General features: G+C 44.4%; 1 protein-coding gene across 1 annotated transcript; it reads left to right on the top strand.

Annotated features, from left to right (window-relative positions):
• Positions 1-3924: 3924 nt before the first annotated feature.
• Positions 3925-26509, top strand: LOC140721261 (uncharacterized). Its single transcript, XM_073036111.1, has 5 exons — positions 3925-3968; positions 9045-9924; positions 10522-10620; positions 22326-22450; positions 24515-26509. Exons 2-5 carry the CDS (start codon positions 9434-9436, stop codon positions 25969-25971), a joined length of 2172 nt encoding a protein of 723 aa, XP_072892212.1. The 5' UTR covers positions 3925-3968; positions 9045-9433; the 3' UTR covers positions 25972-26509.
• The last annotated feature ends 231 nt before the right edge of the window (positions 26510-26740 follow it).

The following is a 26740-nucleotide window of genomic DNA, read 5'->3' as shown; positions in this document are numbered from 1 at the left end:
TCGTTATCAGTAAATTTTAACCTAAACAAGCTTCCAGCACTCTTTTATAACAAAGAAGCATTCTTACTTTTAACAAGACAAAGACGCCATTTTGATTAACAGACGGAGTGACAAAGAAGAATCGCCCTTTACACTCTCCCCCCACCAAATAAAAGTCATGTCCTCATGACTTCTAAATAACTCCCCAACCCTTCCTGCCAATACACACACTAACCCAGGCACAAACAGTGACATTGCTCCCCAAACAGTAGACCTCAGGCGCTACACAGGTCAACTTATCTGGGAGTTCCTTAACCCACCGAGACCTCCGTACCCCTTCAGCAAAACCCTCCAGGCTCGGACACAACCGGGGATACCTCGGGTCCGCTTGCCAACTACTCTCTCAATCTCTCACTCATAACCCCTTGCAACTCTGATCCGCCTGCTGTCCACGGCTAACCCTCCCCACTACACCTGACTCAGTGGTAGAAGGGCTAAAGTACTCTTCCTCAATCGAGGGGAAGTTAGCAAAAGGCAGCATGTACCACACATCCAGCGCATCATCCTTCGAATCCGTATTCTTCCTCACTTCTGCGATCGGTAGCTGCTGTTTGATCTTCTCCAAACGGAAGCACGTGGCCTGCACTGCTCCCCCAGCCTCTTCAGCCTCCCGCAATCGAGATATCAGCTTCCTCTCTGGCTCCTCCAACTCCCGCCACAGTCTCAACAATTCTGTATTCACTGCACTTATCTCCAGCTTTTCCTTCCTGATGAATTCTTCAAGGTCAACCTTCAGGGTTTCCACTTCATTTGGACTGTCGATGGTCATCTTCAGGTTCCCTTCAAGCTTCCGCTTCCCTCTTCCAAGATCTGTCCGCAATTGCTTCACCTCCTCAAACTCCCCTCTCCGGGCTCTCGGTTTGCTGTTATTCTTAATCAGATAACTTTCTTGGTCTTCCAACTGATTCCGGATCACTTTCTCCGGTCTGTGCTGAGAATTTGGCCTCTCCATCTCCACATCAAACTTGATTCCGTAGAGACAGTCACTCACGAGCTGCGACCTTCGCCAGACCTGGCACGTGTCCAGAGAAAGCTTTAGCTCTTTAGTTCTCAGTCGCTCCTGCAACAGTCTCGCTTCAGATTCTCCCGAGGCAAATCCAAATACCAGGAGAACATCCACATACGCCAAAACTCCAGACACCTCCACATCCCACATGGTCTTCCACATGCCCCGCGGGAAGGTTGCAAGGGCTCCGGATATGCCCTCTGGCATCTTTTCGTACAGGAAGAATCATAGGGGACCTATAACGGCCGACTTCTCCTTGTCGGCATCACTCATTGGGATCTGGCAACATCCACTCCTCAGATCCAGCACCTTAAACCACTTCGCACCACTCAGACAGGCCATCGTCTCTTCGGCCCTCATGGCGGTATTCTGATCAATGACAGTGCATCTCTTCAGCGCAATATACTCCACACACACGCTGCCTACGTCTCCCACGGCTTCAGGGCCCAGTCGCCGCGACCTCTCTCTCTCTCACCGAGGTGTCTTCAGCGGTCAACTCCCCTCCCTTGTGGTATTTCGGAGCGTCCACTAAGAGGGTCTCACCCTCAGATACTTGCCCCAGGCTGTACCACCACCGGCTCTCGTTTGAATTCGGTACCGGCCCGTGGCTATTACACAAGTCCTCCCAAGCAGCTCGAAACTCTGGGTTTAATAAATAATAATAGACAGCACACCACATGCGATTAAATGATAACACTTTATAGATATTACTAGAACTATGTGATTAATAATGATACAATATATATAAAGGAAAAGAAAATAAAGAAAAGGCGCCAAGACATCAAAGTCCAAACCACTTCGTGTACAACCGTTGGAGCTCAATTAACAAAGTCTTCTGGCCACCATTCGATCCCCTCCGAACTCCTCGACTCGTAGCTCAGGACCACTCGAAGTGATCAACCAAGCACGTCTCTCCTCGTCTTCTCTCCTCGCCGAACATCCTGGCCTCGGACCCCCACTCGGGGTCCGTTCCTCACCCAGTTTACAGCATCGCTTCCTCTCTCTCTGTCACCCCCTCGCGGCGATCTCCCAAAAGCCCGCCAACAATAGCTTATAGACCCAGAAGAGAGAATAACATTAATTCCAATTGGTTAACAAATGAATACAATACCCGTTATCAGTAAATTTAACTCAAACAAGCTTCCAGCACTCCCTTGCAACAAAGAAGCATTCCTACTTTTAACAAAACAAAGAAGCCATTTGATTAACATACACAGTCACAAAAAAAGAAAAATAAACCCTCACAAAGAAGAAATCCCCTTATACTAATAAGAAACCCCGTCTACACAACGTTCTCATGGATGCTGCCCGACCTGCTGAGTTCGTCCAGTGTGTTGTACATGTTGCCTTTACCAGCGTTTGAATGCCACCGATCCTTGAATGTGGAGTTAGAGATGCGGGAGAAGACAGCGCCCCACTGGCGTTTAATATTGTGGATCTGCGAAAGATAAATCAATTCTGTCTCAAATCCCATGTCGCAGGAACTTACTGTCACTGCCAAACTCACAATGTACACCAGAAAGGCCACTCGGTCTATCTGCTCTCTGCCCAGGTTTCTGTTCCAAATCAGTATTTTAAAAATTATCTCTCACTCTCCCTGTTGCAACTTGTCACCACTCCGTGGGAGAAGAGATTTCCCTTGAATTTCTTAGAATCAGAGAAATCTGCAGCAAATTACAGGCCCTTCGGCCCACAGCAACCAACTCTAGAAAATGCCTAGAATTACACTACGACAGAACCCTCTATTTTCCTAAGCTCCATGTACCTCTCTAAGATTCTCTTAAAAGACTCAATTGTACCCGTCTATACCACCGTCGCTGGCAGTGCAGTCCACACACCCACCACCATCTGTATAAAAAAATATATCTCTGACACCTCCATTGAACTACTTCCAAGCACCTTAACTATGCCCCTCACGTGTTAGCCATCTCAGCCCTGGGGGGAAAAAAGCCTCTGACTTCTCACACGACCAATGCCTCTCATCATCTGATACACCTGCATGAATTTCCTGCATGATTTTCCCCAGGCTAATTAACACGATGATCTCGCTGAGTATTTGACCTTCCCCAGAGCTCTGGACTAAGGTGGTTAAACTCCTATTTCCCTGCTCTTTTCAAATTTTGTGTCATTTTCACCAATTTCAAAGGACTGTGCCTCAGACAGCTGGGTTGCTGCAATGCACCTCTAAAGCCTGACAGCAGACTATCGAGTGAATCTTCAGTGGAGCAGAGTCAGAAACCAAAGAGTTACCAGCACCAATCAGGGCTTTGGGGCTCTGGAAAGAGATGGGGTCTGGAGGTTACGAGCATTAGGAGGAAGAGGAACCAGATCAGCAGGATGTGGCTATGAATGAAAGATGAGAAACATTTGGAAACTGGTTAATTGAAAAACAAAATGGTTAATTTCTACAAAACATTGCAGGTAATCAGCAGGTCAGGCAGCAAATGTGGAGAGGAATAAATGGGCAGCATTAAATCCGAGCCCCTTCAGCATGTCTAGACTGTGTACTCCTCTGCTTAGTTGCTGCCTGAACTGCAGAGCTCCTTCAGTATTGTGTGTGTGTGCGTCTTTGTATTTCCAGCAACTGCAGAATCTCTTTTGTTTCACATCTGCATTTGTAAGGGGAGTGAACTTTGGCATTAGATACACGAAATGCCTGTTGATATTGAGTGTATCGTTTATGGGAGCCGCTTTTTGCGTTAAGAAAGCTGCTGAGTTTTCTACACACAAAAAAAAACTGAGATATGGACATGAAACCGAAGCTTGCAGAACTTTTTAATGGCACCGTGAGTACCCATAAAGCCGCGCGATTAAAATTTCGCTGTTGTTTGAAGCACTGATCAAATGCGCAGGCGCAGGGTTGCTGCCGTCTCCGATAACTACGCATGCGCGCAGTATACAAAATGTCGGGAGGAGCGGAAAGGTAAGGGCTTTTTCGACTCTAATTGAGTGACAATTGCTGTGAGAACCGGAGACTGTGGCCCGCAAACTCGGCACAGGCAGGTCTTTTTCCTCTCTCTCAGCCCCACGATCCGTACGCGGGCCCCGGGGAGCTTCCGGCTAATCAGGGAATGGGAGCAGATAGATCTCACAAACAGAGCTGAGCTCGAGCAATCTGAATGCAAGGATTAGGAATTCGGAAAAAAGAGAACAAAATCTTTCTATCAGCTGTTGAGAAAATCACCTTTGTTCTGCCTCCAACCGCAGCAAGAGAAAACCGCAGCTGCTGGAAATCCGGAGGAATTTCACACAAAATGCCGGAGGAACTCAGCATTAGTACTCTTTCCCATAGATGCTGCCCGGCCTGCTGAGTTCCTCCAGCATTTTGTGTGTGTTGCTTGTTCTGGAGTTTTCTACACGTGAGGATATGTTTTGACCTATTCTGTCTGGGTACATAATGATATCAAACAACTTTGCCCTGGGCAACAAGTAGCTTTCAGATCACAAATGTGCCAGACTCCAATGAGACAGACTACTGCCCTTCCCTTCATATTCATTGGCATCACCAAGTTCATCACCGTCAGTCACCTGAGGGAGGGTTCAGGGGAAATATTTATGCCCAATACAGAAACTGGTGTTACCTGTGTGTATTGTGGTGATGCAAAAATTGCTGGAGAATTTGCAAGTGGAAAGAAGGGGAGTGATATTTGGAAGTCCGACTTTTTAAAGCATCATTTAGCAAGAAAATTGCATACAGTGACATGCAAAAATTTGGGCACCTTTCTGTTCCTGTGAATAGCTAAGCGAGTAAAACAAAGACCTGATTTCCAAAAGGCATAAAGTTAAAGATGACACACTCTTTAATATTTTAAGCAAGATTACTCTTTTGTATCCATCATTTACAGTTTCAAAATAATAAAAAAGGAAAAGGGCCTGAAGTGAAAGTTTGGGCGCCCTGCATGGTCAGTACTTAGTAGCAACCCCTTTGGCAAGTATCACAACTTCTAAATGCTTTCTGTAGCCAGCTCAGAGTCTTTCAATTCTTGTTTGGGGATTTTTGCCCATTCTTCCTTGCAAAAGGCTTCTAGTTCTGTGAGATTCTTGGGCCGTCTTGCATGCACTGCTCTTTTGAGGTCTATCCACAGATTTTCGATGATGTTTCGGTCGGGGGACTGTGAGGTCCATGGCAAAATGTTCAGCTTGCGCTTCCTGAGGTAGTCCATTGTGGATTTTGAAGTGCGTTTAGGATCATTATCCTGTTGTAGAAGCCATCCTCTTTTAATTTTCAGCTTTTTTACAGACGGTGTGATGTTTGCTTCCAGAACTTGCAGGTATTGAATGGAATTCAGTATTCCCTCTACCAGTGAAATGTTCCCTGTGCCAATTGGCTGCAACACAAGCCCAAAGCATGATCAATCCACTCCCATGCTTAACAGGTGGAGAGGTGTTCTTTTCATGAAATTCTGCACCCTTTTATCTCCAAACATACCTTTGCTTATTGCAGCCAAACAGTTCTTTTTTAACTTCATCAGTCCAGAGGACTTGTTTCCAAAATGCATAAGGCTTGTTTAGATGTTCCTTTGCAAACACCTGATGCTGAATTTTGTGGCGAGGGCACAGGAAAGGTTTTTTTCTGATGTTTCTTCCATGAAAGTCATATTTGTGTAGGTGTCCCTGCGCAGTAGAACAGTGCACCACCACTTCAGAGTTGGCTAAATATTCCTGAAGGTCTTTTGCAGTCAAACGGGGGTTTTGATTTGCCTTTCTGGTAATCCTACGAGCAGTTCTGTCGGAAGGATTTCTTGGTCTTCCAGACCTCAACTTGACCTCCACCATTCCTGTTAACTGCTATTTCTTAATTACGTTACGAACTAAGGAAATGGCTACCTGAAAACGCTTTGCTGTCTTCTTATAGTCTTCTGCTGCTTCGTGGGCATCATGTATTTTAATTTTCAGAGTGCTAGGCAGGGACTTAGAGGAGCCCATGGCTCTGATTGTTGGGACGAGGTTTGTGGCATCAGGGTATTTATAGAGCTTTGAAATTTGCAACACTTGGCTTTTCCTAATGAAGACTGTGAACAAGCCATTGCTCTAACAAGCTACTTAAGGTCTGAGACCTTGGTAAAAGTTATCTGAGAGCTCAAATCTCTTGGGGTTCCCAAACTTTTGCATGGTGCTCCTTTCCTTTTTTTTTCCACTCTGAAATTGTAAAAAAAAATACTCTAATCTTGCTTAAAATGTTGAAAAGAATGTTTCATCTTTAACTTCATGACTTTTGGAGATCAGTTCATCTTCTCAGGACTTTATTCCTTGGAATATCAAAGATTGAGGGGAGATTTGATTGTGAAAGAGGGGCATAGATTGTGTAAATTCATTTTTCAATCTTTTTTATTGATTTCCAAATAAAGAATATACAAATCGGAAGAGGAGTTTAACAAGTAGATAATTTAAAAGACATATAGACAGCAATAGTAAAAACAAAAAGTATATAATATCAAAATCAAATAAGTAAAATATTATGCTGTTATTTATACAATGGTCAAAAAAAGAACTACAATTCCTCATAATAATCATAAAAAAAGATTGGAGATTTTATTGATAAGGGAAAAAATACACTAACTAAACTGAAATAAAAAACAAAAAAAAAGAAAGAGAAAAAAAGGAAAGACAAAGAAAGATTGGGCAGTCTAATTGAGGATAGAATTAAAGAAAGCAGAGAGAGAGAGAGAGAGAGAGAAAAACACATCCTTCCAGTCATCTCCAAACCTTCATGGATAAGGATTTTCCCCAAAGAGAATTTAAAAAATAAATAAATAAAAATAAATTAAATCATGTGAAAATATTGAATAAAAGGTCGCCAGACTTGTTCAAAATTAAAGGATGTATCAAATATCCTACTTCTAATTTTCTCCAAGCTTGGACATGACATAATGGAGGAGAGCCAATAAAAAACAGTAGTCGGGTTAGATTATTTCCAGTGTAGCAAAATAGCTGTCCTCGCCAGTAAAGTTGAAAAAGCTATCACATGTTGGGTGGAAGCAGACACTTTGCTTGCTTCCTCTGGAATAATCCCAAAAATTGCTGTAAGTGGATTAGATTGAACATCTATATCTATAACTTTAGATAATATTCCAAACACATCCCTCCAAAAATTATTTAAACTTACACATGACCAAAACATATGAGTTAAAGTAGCCATTTCTGTGTTACATCTGTCACAAATAGGGCTTATATTCAGAAATATATGCGCCAATTTATCTTTGGACATATGGGCCCTATGTACTATCTTAAACTGAATTCAGATATGTTGTGTGCAGATAGATGAACTATTGACTAAATAATAAATTTTACTCCATTGATTATTTGAAAGTGAATGTTAAAGTTCTACTTCCCAGGTACGTTGAACCCTATCTTTAGGTGACATGCGAGCATTCATTAACTGTTTATAAATGATAGCTATTAATCATTTTTGAAAAGGTTTAAACTGAAAAATAACATAAGCCAAATTTGAAGAGCAGGCCAAGGGGTAATTCGGTAAAAAATCGCGTAAGAAATTCCTAACCTGTAAATACCTGAAAAAATGTGTATTAGAGATATCCATATTTATCCATTAACTGTGAGAAAGACATTAAACAGTCTTGTAAAAACAAATCTAAAAAAGTTTTAATTCCCTTAATTTTCCATGTTAAAAAAGCCTTACCTAAAGTTGATGGTATAAAAAAGAAATTAGAATAAATATTACTAGGAAGTAAAGAATCATTTAATTTAAAAAATCTACAAAATTGAAACCAAATTTTTAAAGTATGTTTAACAATAGGGTTAAGAGCTTGTCTACCTATTCTGGAGAACGAAAACGGAAGAGGAGCTCCTAATAAAGAAGCTAACGAAAACCCCATTACTGAATTTTCCTCCAACTGTAGCCATGAAGGGCGATCGTGGTCGTCTATATCATAAATCCAAAAAGTAATATAACTAATATTAATTGCCCAATAATAAAATCTAAAGTTTGGTAAAGCCAGTCCTCCATCTTTTTTGATTTTTGTAATGAAAGTTTATTTACTCTAGAGATTTTATTATTCCAAACCTAAGATAAAATCAAAGAATCTATTTTATCAAAAAATGTTTTTGGAACAAAAGAGGGAACTGCTTGAAATATATATAAAAATTTCGGTAGAATAACCATTTTTATAGCATTTATTCAACCTATCAATGACATCGACATAGGTGACCATTTAGAAAGCGCCTGTTGAGTATTTTCGACTAAAGTGAAGGTCTAAATTCAAGCTGGCTTTTACCACTGATTGATGTGGGACTACAACCAGTGGCCATGGGTTAAGCGTGAAAGGTGAAATGTTAAGGGGAACATGAGGGGAAACTTCTTCACACAGACGGTCATCCGGGTGTGGAATGAACAGCCATCATGAGTGGTGAATGTGAGCTCAATTTCAACATTTAAGAGGTTCGTATAGGTACCTGGATGGTAGGGATGTGGGAGTGGGCAATTTAAATAGTTCAGCACAAACTAGATGGCCCAAAGGGCCTGTTTCTGTGTTGTACTTTTCTACAGAAACCTGAAATATTACAAAAATTTACTCTAAGATCTTTTAACAGCTGTGTGGACCAACCATTCATTTCAGCAAGAATTTTTTATATTGCTTTAAAATTGTGGCACTTTAAGTTAATAATACATAAAAGAAGGTCCCAGCTGCACGTCAAGAAAGATTGTTTGCGTGAGACTGTTTCAGATACTGTGGGGCCAGGCACCCATGCTGCTCAGCAGGAACAGGGAATAATACCAATGGAGATAGTCAAACTGAGCCAAGACACAAATTGGAGATGGCAGAAATGCCCCATTCTTTTAGAGACAGGAAGAGCATCAGCGAATTGATGGTCATTCCAGATACCAGCACTCTGCCCAGTCAGGAGATGATTTCTCTGTCCAACTTGGGTAGAACCTCACTGTAACAGTGTGATACCAGATCAAACCTTGGCAACTCAAGTAATCTCATCTGTAATGTTGTCCTAACCCCATTGATGGATTTTGTAAATCTTTTTACAGGTTAAAAATGAGAAGGAATTTGTCTCTAGGAAGCTCAAACAAGGCACGCCAGTTTTGTTGTCTCTGTCCGGATATTTAAGAAGTGGAGCAAGGGATTCAATCGACCATTCGTCATTTGACCAACCATCATTTTACACAGGAGAAAGGCTGTTCACCTGCTCAGACAGTGGGAGTGGATTCACTCAGTTAACACAATTGAAGGTACATCAACAAGTTCACATTGGCCAAGGCCATTCATCTGTTCTGTGTGTGAGAAAGGATTCAGTTGGTCTTCCCACCTGTGGACACACCAATCAGTTCACACCACACCAATCAGTTCACACCACACCGGGCAGAGGCTGGTCATCTGTTGAATTTCTGGGAAACGATTCACTCAGTCATCTGACCTAATGGCTCACCAGCGACTTCACATCAGAGAGCGGCCGTACACCTGCTCAGTCTGTGAGAAGAGATTCACTCACTCTTCCACCCTATGGAAACATCAGCGAGTTCACACTGGGGAGAAGCCGTACACCTGCTCAGTCTGTGGGAAGGGATTCACTGAGTCATCCACCCTACTGGTACATCAGCGAGTTCACACTGGGGAGAGGCCATTCACTTGCTCAGTCTGTGAGAAGAGATTCACTCGGTTATCCCACCTCCAGAGTCATCAGCGAGTTCACACTGGGGAGAGGCCGTTCACCTGCTCAGAATGTGGGAAGGGATTCACTGAGTTATCCAACCTACAGAGTCATCAGCGAGTTCACACTAGGGAGAAGCCGTTCACCTGCTCAGAATGTGGGAAGAGATTCACTGAGTTATCCAACCTACAAAGTCATCAACGAGTTCACACTGGGGAGAGGCCGTTCTCCTGCTCAGAATGTGGGAGAGGATTCACTGAGTTATCCACCCTACAGAGACATCAGCAACTTCACACTGGGGAGAAGCCATTCACCTGCTCAGTCTGTGGGAAGAGATTCACTCAGTTATCCACCCTACAGAGACACCAGCGAGTTCACACCGGGGAGAGGCCATTCACCTGCTCACTCTGTGGGAAGAGATTCACTGATTCATCCACCCTACAGAGACACCAGCGAGTTCACACCGGGGAGAGGCCATTCACCTGCTCACTCTGTGGGAAGAGATTCACTGATTCATCCACCCTACAGAGACACCAGCAAATTCACACTGGGGAGAAGCCGTTCACCTGCTCAGTCTGTGGGAAGGGATTCACTCAGTCATCCACCCTACAGAATCACCAGCGAGTTCACACTGGGGAGAGGCCGTTCACCTGCTCAGTCTGTAGGAAGAGATTCACTCATTTATCCAGCCTACAGAGACATCTGCAAATTCACACCGGGGAGAAGCCGTTCTGCTGCTCAGTCTGTGGGAAGGGATTCACTCAGTCATCTACCCTACAGAGTCACCAGCGAGTACACACTGGGGAGAAGCCGTTCACCTGCTCAGACTGTGGGAAGGGATTCATTTATTTATCCAGCCTACAGAGACATCAGCGCGTTCACACCGAGGAGAAGCCATTCACCTGCTCAGAATGTGGGATAGCATTCACTCAGGCATCCCAACTACTGGCACACCAGTCAGTTCACAATGGGGAGTGGCCGTTGTTATGAATCGCTGGGTTTCGTTTGCTGTAGACTGTCATTTTAAGAGAGAGAGATTAAGGTGATTCAGTCTGATTTGCAGCTTGTTTTGGTTTTAAGCGAGGACACAGACACTCAGAGTCAGACGGAGATGAAAGAGGTAAAATAGAAGGATCAAAACCAGGGAACTAATGGCCAAGGGTCACTGTCTGTAACTTTCCTATGCCCACAAGGGTATCATCGATTCACAGTACATCGAATGTGTGGTGGTCACCTCGTTTGATCCATAGGAATGGATCTGATTTGGGGTATCCTCTGAAGACCACTGATGTGTTAACCCTTGCCTGGGTGTGGTGTGGTAAGTCACTTGAAGATGATACCCCTTGTGACAAGTCACTTTGGGTGATAATTAGTACGTGAGATTTTGGAATGATGACAGATAAAAGCTACAGCGACTGTACTCTCATTTTACCAGCGTGGAACCTGAGGAATTTGACATAATTGCCTTCTCTCAACATTTACCCTGGATTACAAATATCTCTCTCATCACCTATTCTGTGGATAAACTGAACTTGCCTACTTTACTATCTCAAGACTCTAAGCCTTGATTCCCCCGAGCTCAATAGTTTGGGCAACACCCAAAATGCTGGTGGAACACGGCAGGCCAGGCAGCATTTATAAGGAGAAGCACTGTCGACGTTTCGGGCCGAGACCCTTCGTCAGGACTAACTGAAAGGAAAGATAGTAAGAGATTTGAAAGTAGGAGGGGAAGAGGGAAATGTGAAAGATAGAAGTCCGGAGGGGGTGGGGTGAAGCTGAGAGCCGGAAAGGTGATTGGCAAAAGGGATACAAAACTGGAGAAGGGACAGCATCATGGGACGGGAGGGCTAGGGAGAAACAAAGGGGGAGGGGAGCACCAGAGGGAGATGGAGAACAGGCAGAGTGATGGGCAGAGAAAGAGGGAACAAAACATCTAAATATATCACGGATGGGGTGAAAAGGTGAGGAGTGGTGTTAACGGAAGTTAGAAAAGTCAATGTTCACGCCATCAGGTTGGAGGCTACCCAGCCGGTAGATAAGGTGTTGTTCCTCCAACCTGAGTGTGGCTTCATCTTGACAGTAGAGGAGGCCATGGCTTTGGAGGCCATGTAGAGTAGAGGAGGCCATGGCCTATTCTGCTTTGATAGTTGATGAAGCAGCTGATTATGACATAGTGAAACAGGCTGTGCTCAAAGCTTATGAGTTGGTCCCAGAATCACACAGGAAAAAATTTGGAAATTGGAGGAAATTTGTGAATCAGACTTATCTGGCATTTGCTTCTCAGAAGTCTGTGTGTTTTGACCACTGGTGCATGTATAAAAATATAAATGATGATTTTACAGATAGAAAGAGTTGGTTTTAATTGAAGAATTCGAAAGGTGCGTCCCTGATGACATAAAGACATATTTAGATGAAAAGGATGCTGCCACTTTGCAGGAGTCTGCTGGATTAGCAGATGAGTTTGCTTTAACTCATATGGTTAAGTTTATCCCGAATAAGAGCTTCCAAAAGAGTAGCAGGGATCACCAGGGCAAACCAGAAATTAAAGTTTGGACTAGTGATAAGAGTAAGGATGAAGGGATGCAGTTGAAGGAGAAATATTCTGGTCTTACTTGTTACTGTTGTAGGAAAGCTGGTTATGTGATGGCTAATTGTTCTGTCCTGAAGAAGAAAAAGGAAAAGGAGGCAGTCCCAAATGCCTGTGTTGAAACACCTATAAACCCACAGAGTTCTGAACATTCTGTTGAGGTTCAGTTAAGGTCTGAGAGGTCTGACTGAGTTAAGACGGGATTCAAACATTTTATGTCAGATGGGATTGTATTAGTAAATGACGGTACCAGTGAAAATTGTTCGAGTTACTGGGGCTTCTCAGTCATTCGTTCTAGGAGGCTGTGGTGGCCAGTGCTATCATGTTTGCTGTTGTGTGCTGGGGCAGCAGGCTAGGGTAGCAGACACCAGCAGAATCAACAAACTCATTTGTAAGGCCAGTGATGTTGTGGGGGTGGAACTGGACTCTCTGACGGTGGTGTCTGAAAAGAGGATGCTATCCAAGTTGCATGCCATCTTGGACAATGACTCCCACCCACTCCATAATGTACTGGTTAGACACAGGAGTACATTCAGCCAGAGACTCATTCCACCGAGATGTAACACAGGAAGTCATTCCTACCTTTGGCCATCAAACTTTACAACTCCTCCCTCGGAGTGTCAGAAACCCAGAGCCAATAGGCTGGACCTGGACTTATTTCCGCTTGCATGATTAACTTATTATTATTTAATTATTTATGGTTTTATATTGCTATATTTCTTCACTATTCTTAGTTGGTGCTGCTGTAACCAAACCCAATTTCCCTTGGGATCAATAAAGTATGTCTGTCTGTCTGTACGTTAGACAGCATTCTAAAGTTTGGTGATGAGACTGACACTGCTGAGGTAAATCTTATTAAAGGCATTGGGGGCGGCATGGTTTCCGTGCCATTGCACAAGGTAACTTTACTGTCAGGGTTGGTTTCGGGACCTGTTGAGATCGGATTATGCTCCAGTTTACCGGTGGAAGATGTTACTTTGCTGTTAGGGAATGACCTGGCAGATGGTAAAGTTTTTCCTGCAGTGCTGTTGACAACTAAGCTAACCACTGACGACCCACAGATGGATTTTAACATTTATCCTTCCTGCCCAGTAACTCGAAGTATGGCTAAAAAGTCTGCCAACGCAGGCGGTTCTGTGCAGCATGATTCTGATACCCATGATAGCCAAAATCGGGATGCAGGTTATGATGAATGTCAGGGACTTTTCTGCCTTCATTGTTTCAACAGGATTCAGGTAGTAAGTCTGATGAGAAAGATTTATCCCTGTCTGGGAAGGAGTTTATAGCAGAACAGAACTGAGACCCTGAGATTGAAGCTTTAAAAGAAACAGTTCTCTCAGATCATAAGATTAAGAAAGTGCCAGTAGGGTATTATCTCAAGGATGGAGTGATAATGAGGAAGTGGAGGCCACCTGCTATACCTTCGAGTGAGGAATGGGCAATTGTTCACCAAGTTGTAGTTCCTAACGTTTATAGGACTGAAATTTTAACTTTGGCCCACAGTATGCCCTTAGGTGGCCATTTCGGAGTGAATATAACTGTAAACAGGTTTATGAAATAATGTTACTGGCCTAATTTGAGGACAGATGTTGTAACCTTTTGCAGAACCTGTCACACTTGTTAAAACCTACTCAGGTCACCCTAGTGGCCCCACTGTGGTCTAAACCTGCATTTGGTGAGTCCTCTTCAAAATCTATAGTGGATTGTGCTGGCCCTTTGCCAAAGACTAAAGCTGGCCATCAGTATCTGCTAACTATTATGTGTACTGCATCCAGATTCCCAGAGGCAATACCTCTCAGAAATATTAAAGCTAAGACTGGCGAAGGCTCTTACCAAGTTTTTTACTTTATCTGGTTTGCCTAAAGAATTCCAGTCTGATCAAGGAAGTGATTTTACATCTGGATTATTCCAGCAGGTAGTTTATGAACTGGAAACTAAACAAACTGCATCATCTGCTTACCATACAGAATCACTAGGGGCTTTGGAAAGATTTCATTCTGCCCTCAAAACAATGATTAAGACATATTGTGTTGAAAATGGAAAAGACTGGAATGAAGGAATACATTTGCTTTTGTTCGCAGTAAGAGAGTCGGTACAGGAATCACTGGGATTTACTCCATTTGAACTTGTATTTGGTTGTAGAGTGAGGGGCCATTTGACCTTGTTAAAGGAACAGTGGATTGATAGAGATGTACATGTTAACTTGTTAGACTATGTTTAGAATTTCAAGAATAAACTACACCAAGTCTGTAGTCTAGCAAAACAAAGCTTAAAGATTTCTCAAAAGAAAATGAAGTGTTGGTTTGATAAGTGGGTTCACGAAAGAAAATACCAGGTGGGAGATAAGGTGCTTGCCTTATCTCCAATGTTAACGAATCCACTCCAGGTGAAATTCAATAGATCGCATGAAATAGTCTCTCAAATTAATGATGTGAATTATGTTATTAAAACACCCGACCAACGTAAACTAACATAGGTGGTACACATAAATATGATAAGGCCTTATTTTGACAAGCAGGCACCATCTGTGAGTGTTGTTGTCAAATCATATGAATCTGGCAACCTGAGAATGAAACAATTTACTTGTCTGAGACTCTTCACAAGCCAAACATGGTCGCAGTTAGGCGAATGAACTCGGTTGTTCCAGAAAACATTGATAACAAGTTGGCTCATCTGCAGCCAAAGCAACAACAACAGCTGAAGGAATTAATTCTGAAGTTTAAAGATTTATTTCCCGATGTTCCCAAGCAAACCACGGTCTCAGTACATGACGCAGATATCGGTCAATCCAAACCGATTAAACAACACCAATATTGCATGAACGTAGAAAAGTGTAAACAGGCTGAGCAAGGAATTGAATATATGCTGGAAAATGGTATTATTAGCCCTTCAGCATCAGATTGGAGCTCACCCCCCGTTATTGTGCCCAAACCTGATGGTAGTGTTAGATTTTGCACTGATTATAGGAAGGTAAATCCAGTAACAAAAACAGATGCCTATCCTATCCCTAGGGTGGATGATTGCATCGATAAGGTTGGAAAAACTAAATTTCTTACAAAGATTGATCTGTTGAAAGGGTATTGATTTGTTCCATTGATGGAGAGAGGTAGAGAAATTTCTGCATTTGTGGCACCTTCTGGGTTGTATGAATACAATGTTTTGCCTTTTGGAAGGAAAAATGCTCCAGTAACATTCCAGAGAATGAATGATTCTGTAATTCGAGGGTTGGAACACACAGATGCCTATATTGCTGACTTAGTCACAGGGAGTGACACTTGGGAAGAGCATATCTCTGCAGTAGAAAAGCTGTTTGACAGGTTTTCCCAGGCCAGCCTTACAGTTAACTTAGCTACGTTGTAGGTCAAAGCAAGTTGGCTCCTGTTCGGGCAAAAGTCCAGGCAATTTCTTAAGTTCCTATTCTGACTGCTAAGAAGGCTCTTAGAAGGTTTCTGGGAATGGATGGATATTATCGTAAGTTCTGTAAGAACTTTGCTGCTATCGCTCTTCCTCCTGAAGAAGGGTGAAATGTTTGTTTGGACCAAGCCTTGTCAGAAGGCATTTGACCGATTTTTATCAATATTTGAGATTAGGCCAATCAATGTAGTGCTGTCAGCAAATTTAATTAGCAGATTGGAGCTGTGGGTGGCAACACAAGTCATGGGTGCACAAAGAGTAAAGGAGGGACCAAAGAGACAACCCTGTGGGGTATGTGTGCTGAGGGTCAGAGGAGATAAAGCCCACTCTTACAACCTGCCGGCGATCTGACAGGAAGTCCAGGATCCATCTACACAAGGCAGGGTGAAGGCCGAGGTCTCTGAGCTTCTTGTCGATACTTCACGCCTTCGTATGGCTACTGCTCTGCCCATGACTGCAAGGAACTGCAGAGAACATCAGTGAAACAAGCCTCCCCTCCATGGACTCTTCCTACACTTCCCCTCCCTCGGAAAAGCAGATCATGTACTCAAAGATCCTCACAACCTGGACATTCTCGCTGCAAACCCGCTGCCCCATCGGGGAAGAGATAAAAAAGCCTTAAAGCGCGTAACACCCCGCTCAAAGACGGCTTCCTGTCTGTGGTTAGAAGCCAAATGAATGATAAAATGAACCCGACCTCACAATGTAACTCGAAGTGACCCTGCACCATATGTCTATCTGCACTGCACTTTCTCTGCAGCCGGAATGCTTTGTTACAGTTATTGTTTTGTCGTATATCAGCTCAATGTACCGTTGTAATGTGTCGATCTGTGTGGATGGTACGTCAGGCAAGATTTTTACTGTAGCTCAGCACGTGATAAGAATAAACAAATTCCCCATTTTAATTGTGTGGACTGACAAAAAAGACAGACTGAGCTTCTGCTCTGGAACTTCAGAAGGAAACTGAACTGTTGTCATTTCTGAGAAATGCAAATGAATAGAAAAGGCTTCAATCTCACATTACGATCTGCGGTAACTGGGATCAGGTGACCGGTGGTGGGTCTCCCATATCAATATCAGAATCAGGTTTAATAGCACCGGCATATGTCATAAAATTCGTTGTCCATGCGGCAGCAGTAGAACCTAATTCATAACCATAGATTTTAACAATTGTGATTTAATATAAGAATATAAATATCACATAGTTAAATTATATAAATAGTACAAAATTAAAAAAGATGTAATAAACTATTTTAATTGTGTCGACTATTTGACTGACTGGGTTGTTGCTTTGGAAGTAGTGAAGTGAAGCTTAACTGAACTATAGACATTTATGAGAAGCTCAGATAAATAGAAAAGGCTAAATTCTCACATAAATGGGTCAGACACGCAGAAACATTGGCTGCACTTCAGCAGATAAAAACAGTGAAATGAAACATGCTGAAAATATTTCCGAAAATCCATATTGTCCACCACAACGAGAGGACGTGACAGATCCGGATCTCACTGCCTTGTCTGAAGGGGCAAAAGGTGAAGCTACACGTACACGGAGAGCAGTGACCCGCAGATGCTGCAGATCTGAAGAAAAATGTGAACAGTAAACGGGATCACGTGACCAGTTTGGTCTCCCACCCCCAGACAGATGTCCAGTTACCCACTACTCTGTGGAAAGAAGCAAGATTGCCGCTCACATCTCCTCTCACCTTAAATGTATTAGACATTTCATGAAAATGTATTTTCATTCCATGAAAAATATATCGTCTGTTCACTCTTTCTATTCCTCTCGTAATCGTATAAACGTCCATCCAGTCACACCCCAGCCTGCGCCGCTCTGGAGAAAACAAACCAAGTTTGTCCAGCCTCTCGTTATAGCTCATGCCCTCTAATCCAGACAGTGTCCTAGTAAACCGCTTCTGCGCCCCGTCCAAAGCCCCGACATCCTTCCGAGAATGGGGGCGACCAGAACTGTATGAAACACTCCAGATGTGGTCTAACTAGTTTTATAAAACTGTGTTACCAACTGAAACGTTTTAGAAACGAACCAGCAGCAATAGAGTTCACACTGGAGTCTGGTTTTGATCTTAAAACCACTCTCTTTATTAGTATCTACTTATAGTAACAATGAAATAAAGTTAACAGTGTTATGTGTATATATGTGTCAATATAATTCCCAGACTATCGAGCCTGAGGGAACAAAGCTTCGAGTCTTGAGATGGTAAAGCAGGAAGTTCAGTAATCCACGGAATAAATGACGGGAGAGAGATATTTGTAATCCAGGGTGAAACGTAGAGAAAAGGCCGTTACTTCAAAATAACCGTCGACGAAGTTCTTTTTCGTTGAATCCGTCCAGATATGAGTTATCAGCGAAAGTGACCTGTCACAGGAATACCGTCTTCCAGGGGTTACCACACAATATATTCTAAACTCCACTCCTATGGATTATACGAAGTGACAGCCATACATTCGTTGTGGTTCTGTGTACCGATGATCAACCCACTCTTGTGGGCATAGGAGATTTCCAAGCCTCAGCTGCGACTATCAGCTATCAGCTTTTCCAGTCTCTCTCTCTCTTTAGATTGGCCAACTGCCTGTCTACAGATCGCTCTCTCTCTTATGGTTCAGTCAACAGTCAGCGCCGTCAGCCTGTGACTGACGTCATAGTCCCGCCTCCTCACGCCTGCGCTGTTAAAGAAACAGTCACAGTACGACCGCAGGCTCGTAACAGCCGCAACACAACTTACCGACTTTTGAACTCAGTGCTTCAACTAATAAAGACAACCACGTCATTTGCCTTCTTAACCACCCGATCAATCTGTGTAGTCTCTTACAGGGAGCGCTGAACTTGGAGTCTAAGATCCCTCTGATCATCAACACTGTTCAGGGTTTTGCATTTAACAGTGTACTGTCTCATACATTCGACCTACCGAGCTGCCAAGATGATCATCACTAATCAAATCTCACTGAGATTTCTCAGGTCTTGCTGAATTTATTGCCAAGTGCACAAGTACGGGAAGGTACAGGAACAGAGAAACACTGACTTGTGGCAGCATCACAGGCAAGTACATTCAGATAACACACGGAACACAAATTATACGATTCTCTGTCAGTCACAATCTATAAATATGCTTTATGTCATTAACAATATATATAATACATTGTGTCATGATCAATATTGAAATGTGCATTTTGTCTCAATAACAGACTTGGAAATGTTGAATTTGCTCCCTGTCTCCATTCCTCCTGTAATCCACAACCAGCTCCTTTGTTTTTGTCACAATGAGGGAGAGGTTGTTTTCTTGACACCACTGTGTCGGGTGATGACTTCTTCTCTGTAGGCTGCCTCGTTATTTGGGATTCGGCCGATCAATGGAGTGTTGTCAGCAAACGTAATTAGCAGATTGGAACCCGCCGCTGCAGCCCCACAGTGCACTATGTACTGATTGCAAAGCTACGAAATTGCATGTGAATAGCCGCCCCTCCCCCAAGTCCAGTCTTTCTGCGTCACCAGCAGACTGGGACATCTCACATCTCGCTGCTTCCGCCAGGACATTAAACTGTGAACAACTGTTGTCGGGGACTGATCTCTGGGGTACTGCAAACGCTACCTCCTTCCAGTCTGAAAACGACCCACTCATCCAGACACGCAATACCGGCAGTTTATCGATCTCCAACGAAAAAGCCTAATCACCTACTCCCGATGTTCAATACCATTGCTGACTCTGAGTTTACCACCGTCAAATGCCGGGAGGGACTCTAGTCAGAATCAGAAAGACTCTAGTCACAGCCGTGTAAATAAAATGTGAACTCAGTAGGTGCGTGGCGCATGCTCAGAATGCAAAGGAGACAGACAAACTGAGCCAAGTCATAGACTGATGAAGGGGAGGAATGATCCATTTGGATACAGAGAGGGAAGCAGAGCGTTTGATGTTGTGCCTGATGTAGAAGATTAAGTTTTTTTTCCTCCAATTTGTTTTGAGCTGTGACAGTGTTTTTCAAGTCAAGTCAAGTCAAGTCAACTTTTATTGTCATTTCGACCATAACTGCTGGTACAGTGCATAGTGAAAACTGAGACCACGTTTTTCAGGACCATGGTTTACATGACACGGTACAAAAACTAGGCTGAACTACGTAATTAAAAAAAACGCAGAGAAAGCTATACTAGACTACAGACCTACCCAGGACTGCATAAAGTGCACAAAAACAGTACCGGCATTACAATAACTAATAAACAGGACAGTAGGGCAAGGTATCAGTAGGCATCCTGGAGACTAAAATTATCTCAGTTGAAATGTTGTCCTCCTCCTAATGACGTGGTTTGTAAAATTTTAACAGTGTAGAAAAGGCAAAGGATTTCTCTATTGGAGTCTCAAACACAACATCTCGTTAGTTCACCAGCGCTTGAATGCCACCGATCCTTGAATGTGGAGGCGGAGATGTTGGAGAAGACAGCGTCCCACTCGCTACAAGGAGAGCCCGATCACGTGCCCGTGCCCGTGATCTGATTGGATACATCGCCCTGACGTTATAGCAGTGTGACGTCATTCACTGGCTCTCATTTTGGAAGGGATTCGGTCGGCCATCGCAGATACACCAACAGCTTCGCACTGGGAAGCGGCCGTTCACCTGCTCCGTGTGTGCGAAGAGACTCATTCAGTTAACCCACCTTGTGATGCTCCGGTGAGTTCACAATAAATAGAGGCCACATTTCTGTCCGGAGTGAGCAAAGAGTTTTATCAATCATCCCAGCTGCTGCAACACCAGCAACTTCACATCAGGGAAGTTCAAATCAGCTCCGTGTTAAATGTTTAACCATCACGGTGACTGAAGGCAGCTGCAGGTTCATGAGGGACTGTTACTGTCAGATTCTGCAGTTCTTGCGGCTGCTCATCGCACCCAGGACTGAACCCTGGTCACTGAGCATTGGAGGAGTCTGTTCTGCTGATGTTAGCCTTAAACTGGACTAGTGTTTAATACAATGGATCTGTGAAAGATTAATAAGTTTGTATCAAATCCCGTGTCTCGCTTCAGAGGCCACTCGGCCCAGCTGGTCCCTGCCCATGTTTCTGTTCCATATCAGTATATGAAAATCTATCCTTGCCGTTCCCCTCTCACCCTCCCTGAGATGACTGGTTGCAACTAGTCACCACTCCGTGGGATAGGAGATTTCCCTTGAATTTCATAGAATTACAGAAATCTACAACACATTACAGATGCTTTGGCCCACAATGTTGTACCGACTATGTAACCTACTCTAGATCTGCTTAGAATTACCCTACCGCGTAGCCACCTATTTTCCTAAGCTCCATGTACCTATCTAAGAGTCTCTTAAAAGACCCTATTGTATCCGCCTCTACCACCGTCGCTGGCAGTGCGTTCCACACACACACCACTCTTTGCTTAAACAAAGCTTAGCTCTGACATCTCCTCTGTACCTACTTCCAAGCAGCTTAAACCTATTCCCCTCGTGTTAGCTGTTTCTGCCCTGGGAAAAAGCCTCTGTCTATCCACACGACCAATGCCTCTCATCATCTTATACACCTGCATGATTTTCTCCGGTCTGAATAAGACGATAAGCTCACTGTGGTTTTGACGTTCTCTCCCCTCTCCCCCATCTCCCTCCTCGCCCCTCTCCCCTCTCCCCTCTGCCCCTCCCCTCCCCCTCTCCCACTCCCCTACTCCCCTCCCCTCCCGTACTCCCCTCCCCTCCTCCCCACTCTCCCCTTCTCCCTCTCCCCTCCTTCCTTCCTCCCCCCACTAACCCCCCTCCTCCCCTATCCCCCACCCCCACACCCTCCCCTCTCCCCCTCCAACCCTCTCACGCCTCCCCTCCTCTCCTCCTGTCCTCCCTTCCTCCCCTCCCCTCTCTCTCTCTCTCTCTCTCTCTCTCTCTCTCTCTCTCTCTCTCTCTCTCTCTCTCTCTCTCTCTCTCTCTCTCTCTCTCTCTCTCTCTCTCTCTCTCTCTCTCTCTCTCTCTCTCTCTCTCTCCCCTCCTTTGTGTTTCACGTCACAGACCCGCCTCACTCTGGCACTTAAAGGGACACTCACAGTAAACGTACCTGCGGTCTCGTTACACAATGCACCTCTAAAGTCTGACAGCAGACTAGCGAGTGTATCTTCGATGGAGCAGAGTCAGAAACCAAAGAGCTGCCAGCCTGAGTCAGGGCTTTGGGGCTGCAAAGAGAGATGGGGTCCAGAGTTTACGACGAGGAGGAGGAATCAGACCAGCAGGAAAAGCTGCAAAAGAAAGATTAGAAGCATTTGGAAACTGGTTGATTGAAAAAAAAAGCTGGTAAATTTCTGCAAAATACTGGTGGAAATCAACAGTCAGGCAGCAAATGTGGAGAGGAATAAATAGACAAAGTTTAGGCCGAGCCTAGCCTGTGTACTCCGCTGCTTAGTTGCTGCTTGAACTGCAGAGTTCCTCCAGCATTTTGTGTGTGTGTGCGTCTCTGTATTCCGAGCAACTGCAGAATCTCCTGTGTTTTATAACTGCATTTTACTTTGGCATTAGAATCACGTTGATATTGAGTATATTGCTTATGGGAGCCGCTTTCTACGTTAAAACAGCTGCAGATTTTTCTATACACACGAAAAAAATGAGGTATGGACATTGAACAGGTGCTTGCAGAAAAGTTTAATGGCACCGTGATTACCCATAAGGCCATGCGTTGAGAATTTCACCGGCGCTGAAGTGCCGATGAAATGCGCAGGCTTCAGCCTGAGGACGTCCCTGAGTATCACGCATGCGCGCAGTACACTGAAGGCCTTGAAAATGTCGGGTCCAGGTAAGAACGATTCTCTGTGTTTTTATCTTAAACACCGACTTCGGGACGATTCCTGTGAAATCCGGACACCGTGGCCAACAATCCCGGCACAGTCCTGCTCTCGTCCCTCTCTCTCAGCACCACGATCCGTACACGGGCCCCGGGGAGCTTCCGGCTGATGAGTGAATGGGAACCGATGGATCTCTCAGACAGAGCTGAGCTCCAGCTATCTAAATGCAAGGATTAGGAACTGGGAGAAAGGGAATAAAATCTTTTACATCACCAGTTGAGGAAGTCACCTTTGTTCTACCTCCAATCACTAATAAGAGAAAATCTGAAGATGCTGGAAATCCAAGCAACACACAAAAAATGCTGGAGGAATTCAGCATTAGTACTCTTTTCCATAGATGCTGCCTGGCCTGCTGAGTTCCTCCAGCATTTTGTGTGTGTTGCTTGAGCTCCCTCCTCTCGTTCTGGACTTTTCTACCGGTGAGAACATGTTTTGACCCATTCTCTCTGGGTACATAATGATATCAAGCACCTTTGCCTTGGACAGCAAGTAGCTTTCACATCTCAAATGTGCCAGACTCCAGTGAGACAGACTACTGCCCCTCCCTTCATATTCATTGGCATTACCATCACTGAGTTCACCACCGTCAGTCTTTGTCTGATGTGTGTATTGTGGCGATGCAAACGTTGCTGGAGAATTGTGGGAGGCTTCAGGGGAATATAGAAACTGAGTTAACCACTGTCAGTCATTGGGGGGGGGGGGATTGGGGGGGGGAGGGTTCAGGGGAAATATTTATGTAGAATATAGAAACTGGTGATACTTGAGTCCCCTGTGTGTATTGTGGTGTTGCAAAAGTTTCTGGAGAATTTGCAAGTGGGAAGAAGTGGAGTGATATTTGGAAATCTGACTTTTTTTAGTGTAACTTAGCAAGCTAACCACATATGGACAATATACAAAAACTTTGGTGAGAAAATCCTTCATTACCCATTACAGGCCTGCTACATCGGTTGTGTGAGAGTGCAGATGAACTGGATCGAACCCAGAGGAGATCAAAGTTCCTATTGACAGTGATTTGCTAGCTGTGAAAATGAATACCTCTCTATATAAAATTCACTGTGCACAACTTGTCACTGGGTAAAAAAAATGCACAGTGCAAGATTTATGTACACACTGGTTATTACAAATTAGAGGGGGTATTGGAGGGAAGATGGGGAGACCTGTAGTGTCCCTGATGCCCTCACTTACAAGAAATGAACCCAGCTGCAGCTTGTAACCCTGCACTTTAAGGAGTTGGAACTTGAAACGCATATGGTGATTGATGGTCATTCCAGATACCAGCACTCTGCCCAGTCAGGAGATGATTTCTCTGTCCAACTTGGGTTTAACCTCAGTGTAACAGTGTGATACCAAATCAAACCTTGGCAACTCAAGAAATCTCATCTGAAATGTTGTCCTACACCCATTGATTGATGTTGTAAATCTTTTACAGGTTAAAAACGGGATCTGTCTCCAGGAATCTCAAACACGGCACAACAGTTTTGTTGTCTCTGTCTAGATATTTAAGAAGTGGAGCAAGGGATTCAATCGACCATCCTTCCTGCTCAGACAGTGGGAATGGATTCACTCGGTCATTTCAATTGAAGGTACATCAGCAAGTTCACACTGGGCAAGGCCATTCACCTGCTCTGTGTGTGAGAAAGGATTCTGTCGGGCATCCCACCTGTGGACAAACCTGTCAGATCACACTGGGCAGAGGCTGGTCATCTGCTGAATTTTGGGGAAGGGATTCTCTCGGTCATCTGACCTAATGGCACACCAGCGTGTTCACACCAGGGGGCAGCCATTCACCTGCACAATCTGCGGGAAGGGATTCACTGCATCATCCAACCTACAGAGACATCAGCGAGATCACACTGGGGAGAAGCCGTTCACCTGCTCAGACTGTGGGAAGGGATTCACTCAGTCATCCCACCTACAGAGTCATCAGCGAGTTCATACTGGGGAGAAACCGTTCACCTGCTCAGTCTGTAGGAAGGGATTCTCTCAGTCATCCAACCTACAGAATCATCAGCGAGTTCACACTGGGGAGAAGCCGTTCATCTGCTCAGAATGTGGGATAGGATTCACTCAGTCATCCCAACTACTGGCACACCAGTCAGTTCATAATAGGGAGTGGCCATTCACCTGCTCCGTCTGTGGGAAGGGATTCACTCAGTCATCCCACCTACAGAGTCATAAGCGAGTTCACACTAAGGAGAGGCAGTTCACCTGCTCAGTCTGTGGGAAGGGATTCACTCAGTCATCCCAACTACATAATCATCAGCGAGTTCACACTGGGGAGTGGCCGTTCACCTGCTCAGAATGTGGGAAGAGATTCAGTCAGTCATCCACCCTACTGAGTCATCAGCGAGTTCACACTGGGGAGAGGCCATTCACCTGCTCAGTCTGTGGGAAGGGATTCACTCAGTCATCCATCCTACAGAGTCATCAGCGAGTTCACACTGGGGAGAAGCCGTTCACCTGCTCAGTCTGTGGGAAGGGATTCACTCAGTTTTCCAGCCTACAGAGTCATCAGCGAGTTCACACTGGGGAGAAGCCATTCACCTGCTCAGTCTGTGGGAAGGGATTCACTCGATCATCCATCCTACAGAGTCATCAGCGAGTTCACACTGGGGAGAAGCCATTCACCTGCTCAGTCTGTGGGAAGGGATTCACTCAGTTATCCAGCCTACAGAGTCATCAGCGAGTTCACACTGGTGAGAAGCCGTTCACCTGCTCAGACTGTGGGAAGAGTTTCACTCGGTCATCCCAACTACTGGCACACCAGTCAGTTCATACTGGGGAGAAGCCGTTCACCTGCTCTGACTGTGGGAAGGGATTCTCTGAGTCATTCAGATTACTGAGTCATCAGCAAGTTCACACTGGAGAGAAGCCATTCACCTGCTCAGACTGTGGGAAAGGATTCACTCAGTCATCCAACCTACAGAATCATCAGAGAGTTCACACTGGGGAGAAGCCGTTCACCTGCTCAGTCTGTGGGAAGGGATTCACTCGGTCATCCCACCTACAGAATCATCAGCGAGTTCACACTGGGGAGAAGCCATTTATCTGCTCAGACTGTGGGAAGGGATTCACTCAGTCATCCACCCTACTGAGTCACCAGCGAGTTCACACTGGAGAGAAGCCGTTCACCTGCTCAGTCTGTGGGAAGGGATTCACTCGGTCATCCACCCTACAGAGTCATAAGCGAGTTCACACTGGGGAGAAGCCGTTCACCTGCTCAGTCTGTGGAAAGGGATTCTCTGAGTCATCCACATTACTGAGTCATCAGCGAGTTCATACTGGGGAGAAGCCATTCACCTGCTCAGTCTGTGGGAAGGGATTCACTCAGTCATCCCACCTACAGAATCATCAGCGAGTTCACACTGGGGAAAAGCCGTTCACCTGCTCGGTCTATGGGAAGGGATTCACTCAGTCATCCACCCTACTGGCACACAAGTCAGTTCACAGTGGGGACTGGCCGTTGTTATGAATCCCTGGGTTTCCTTTGCTGTGGACTGTCATTTTAAGAGAGAGAGACAGAGATTAGGATGCTGAATCAGTCTGACTTGCAGCTTGTTTACATCGCTCGCAGCTTGTTTAGTTTTAACCGAGGACACAGACACTCAGAGTCAGACGGAGACGAAGGAGGAAAAATGGTAGAATCGAAACCAGGGAACTAGTGGCCAAGGGTCACTGTTTGGAACTTTCCTATGCCCACAAGGGTGGGTTAATTATCGTTCACCGTACATCGAATATGTGTTTGTCACCTCGTTTGATCCATAGGAGTGGATCGGATTTGGGGCATCCTGTGGAGACCACTTATGTGTTAGCCCTTGCCTGGGCTAATTCACTTGAAGACGATACACCTTGTGACAAGTCACTTTCGGTGATAATTTGTATGTGGATTTGAAACGATGACGGATAAAATCTGCAGCGACTGTTCTCTCATTTTACCACCGTGGAACCTGTGGAATTCTACATATTTGCATTCTCTCGCCATATACCCTGGATTACAAATCTCTCTCTCTCATCGCCTATTCTGTAGTTGAACTGAACTTTCATATTTTACCATCTCAAGACTCAAAGCCTTGTTTCCTCCGAGCTCAATAGTTTGGGAGTTATATTTACTCACATTTATAAACTTAACACTGTTAACTTCTGTTTATCTTGTTTAAGTTGCAACATTACAAGTAGATTCTAATAAAGATAGATTTAACATCAAAACCAGACTCCAGGTGTAGTCTATTGCTGCTGGCTTG

This window comes from Hemitrygon akajei, unplaced genomic scaffold (assembly GCF_048418815.1).
Source record: "Hemitrygon akajei unplaced genomic scaffold, sHemAka1.3 Scf000053, whole genome shotgun sequence".
Taxonomy (NCBI): domain Eukaryota; kingdom Metazoa; phylum Chordata; class Chondrichthyes; order Myliobatiformes; family Dasyatidae; genus Hemitrygon; species Hemitrygon akajei.
The sequence above is the reverse complement of the archived record's forward strand: the minus strand, read 5'-3'. Positions and strand labels throughout refer to the sequence as shown.

Bases quoted from the DNA above. Each gene is read 5' to 3' on its own strand.
- LOC140721261 (XM_073036111.1), top strand. From the start codon at position 9,434: ATGGCTCACCAGCGACTTCACATCAGAGAGCGGCCGTACACCTGCTCA. The intron at 10,621-22,325 runs GTCAGTTCACAA...ATTACCCATAAG, and splicing joins TCCCAACTACTGGCACACCA to GCCATGCGTTGAGAATTTCA. The intron at 22,451-24,514 runs GTAAGAACGATT...ATCATCAGCGAG, and splicing joins CTTGAAAATGTCGGGTCCAG to TTCACACTGGGGAGAAGCCG.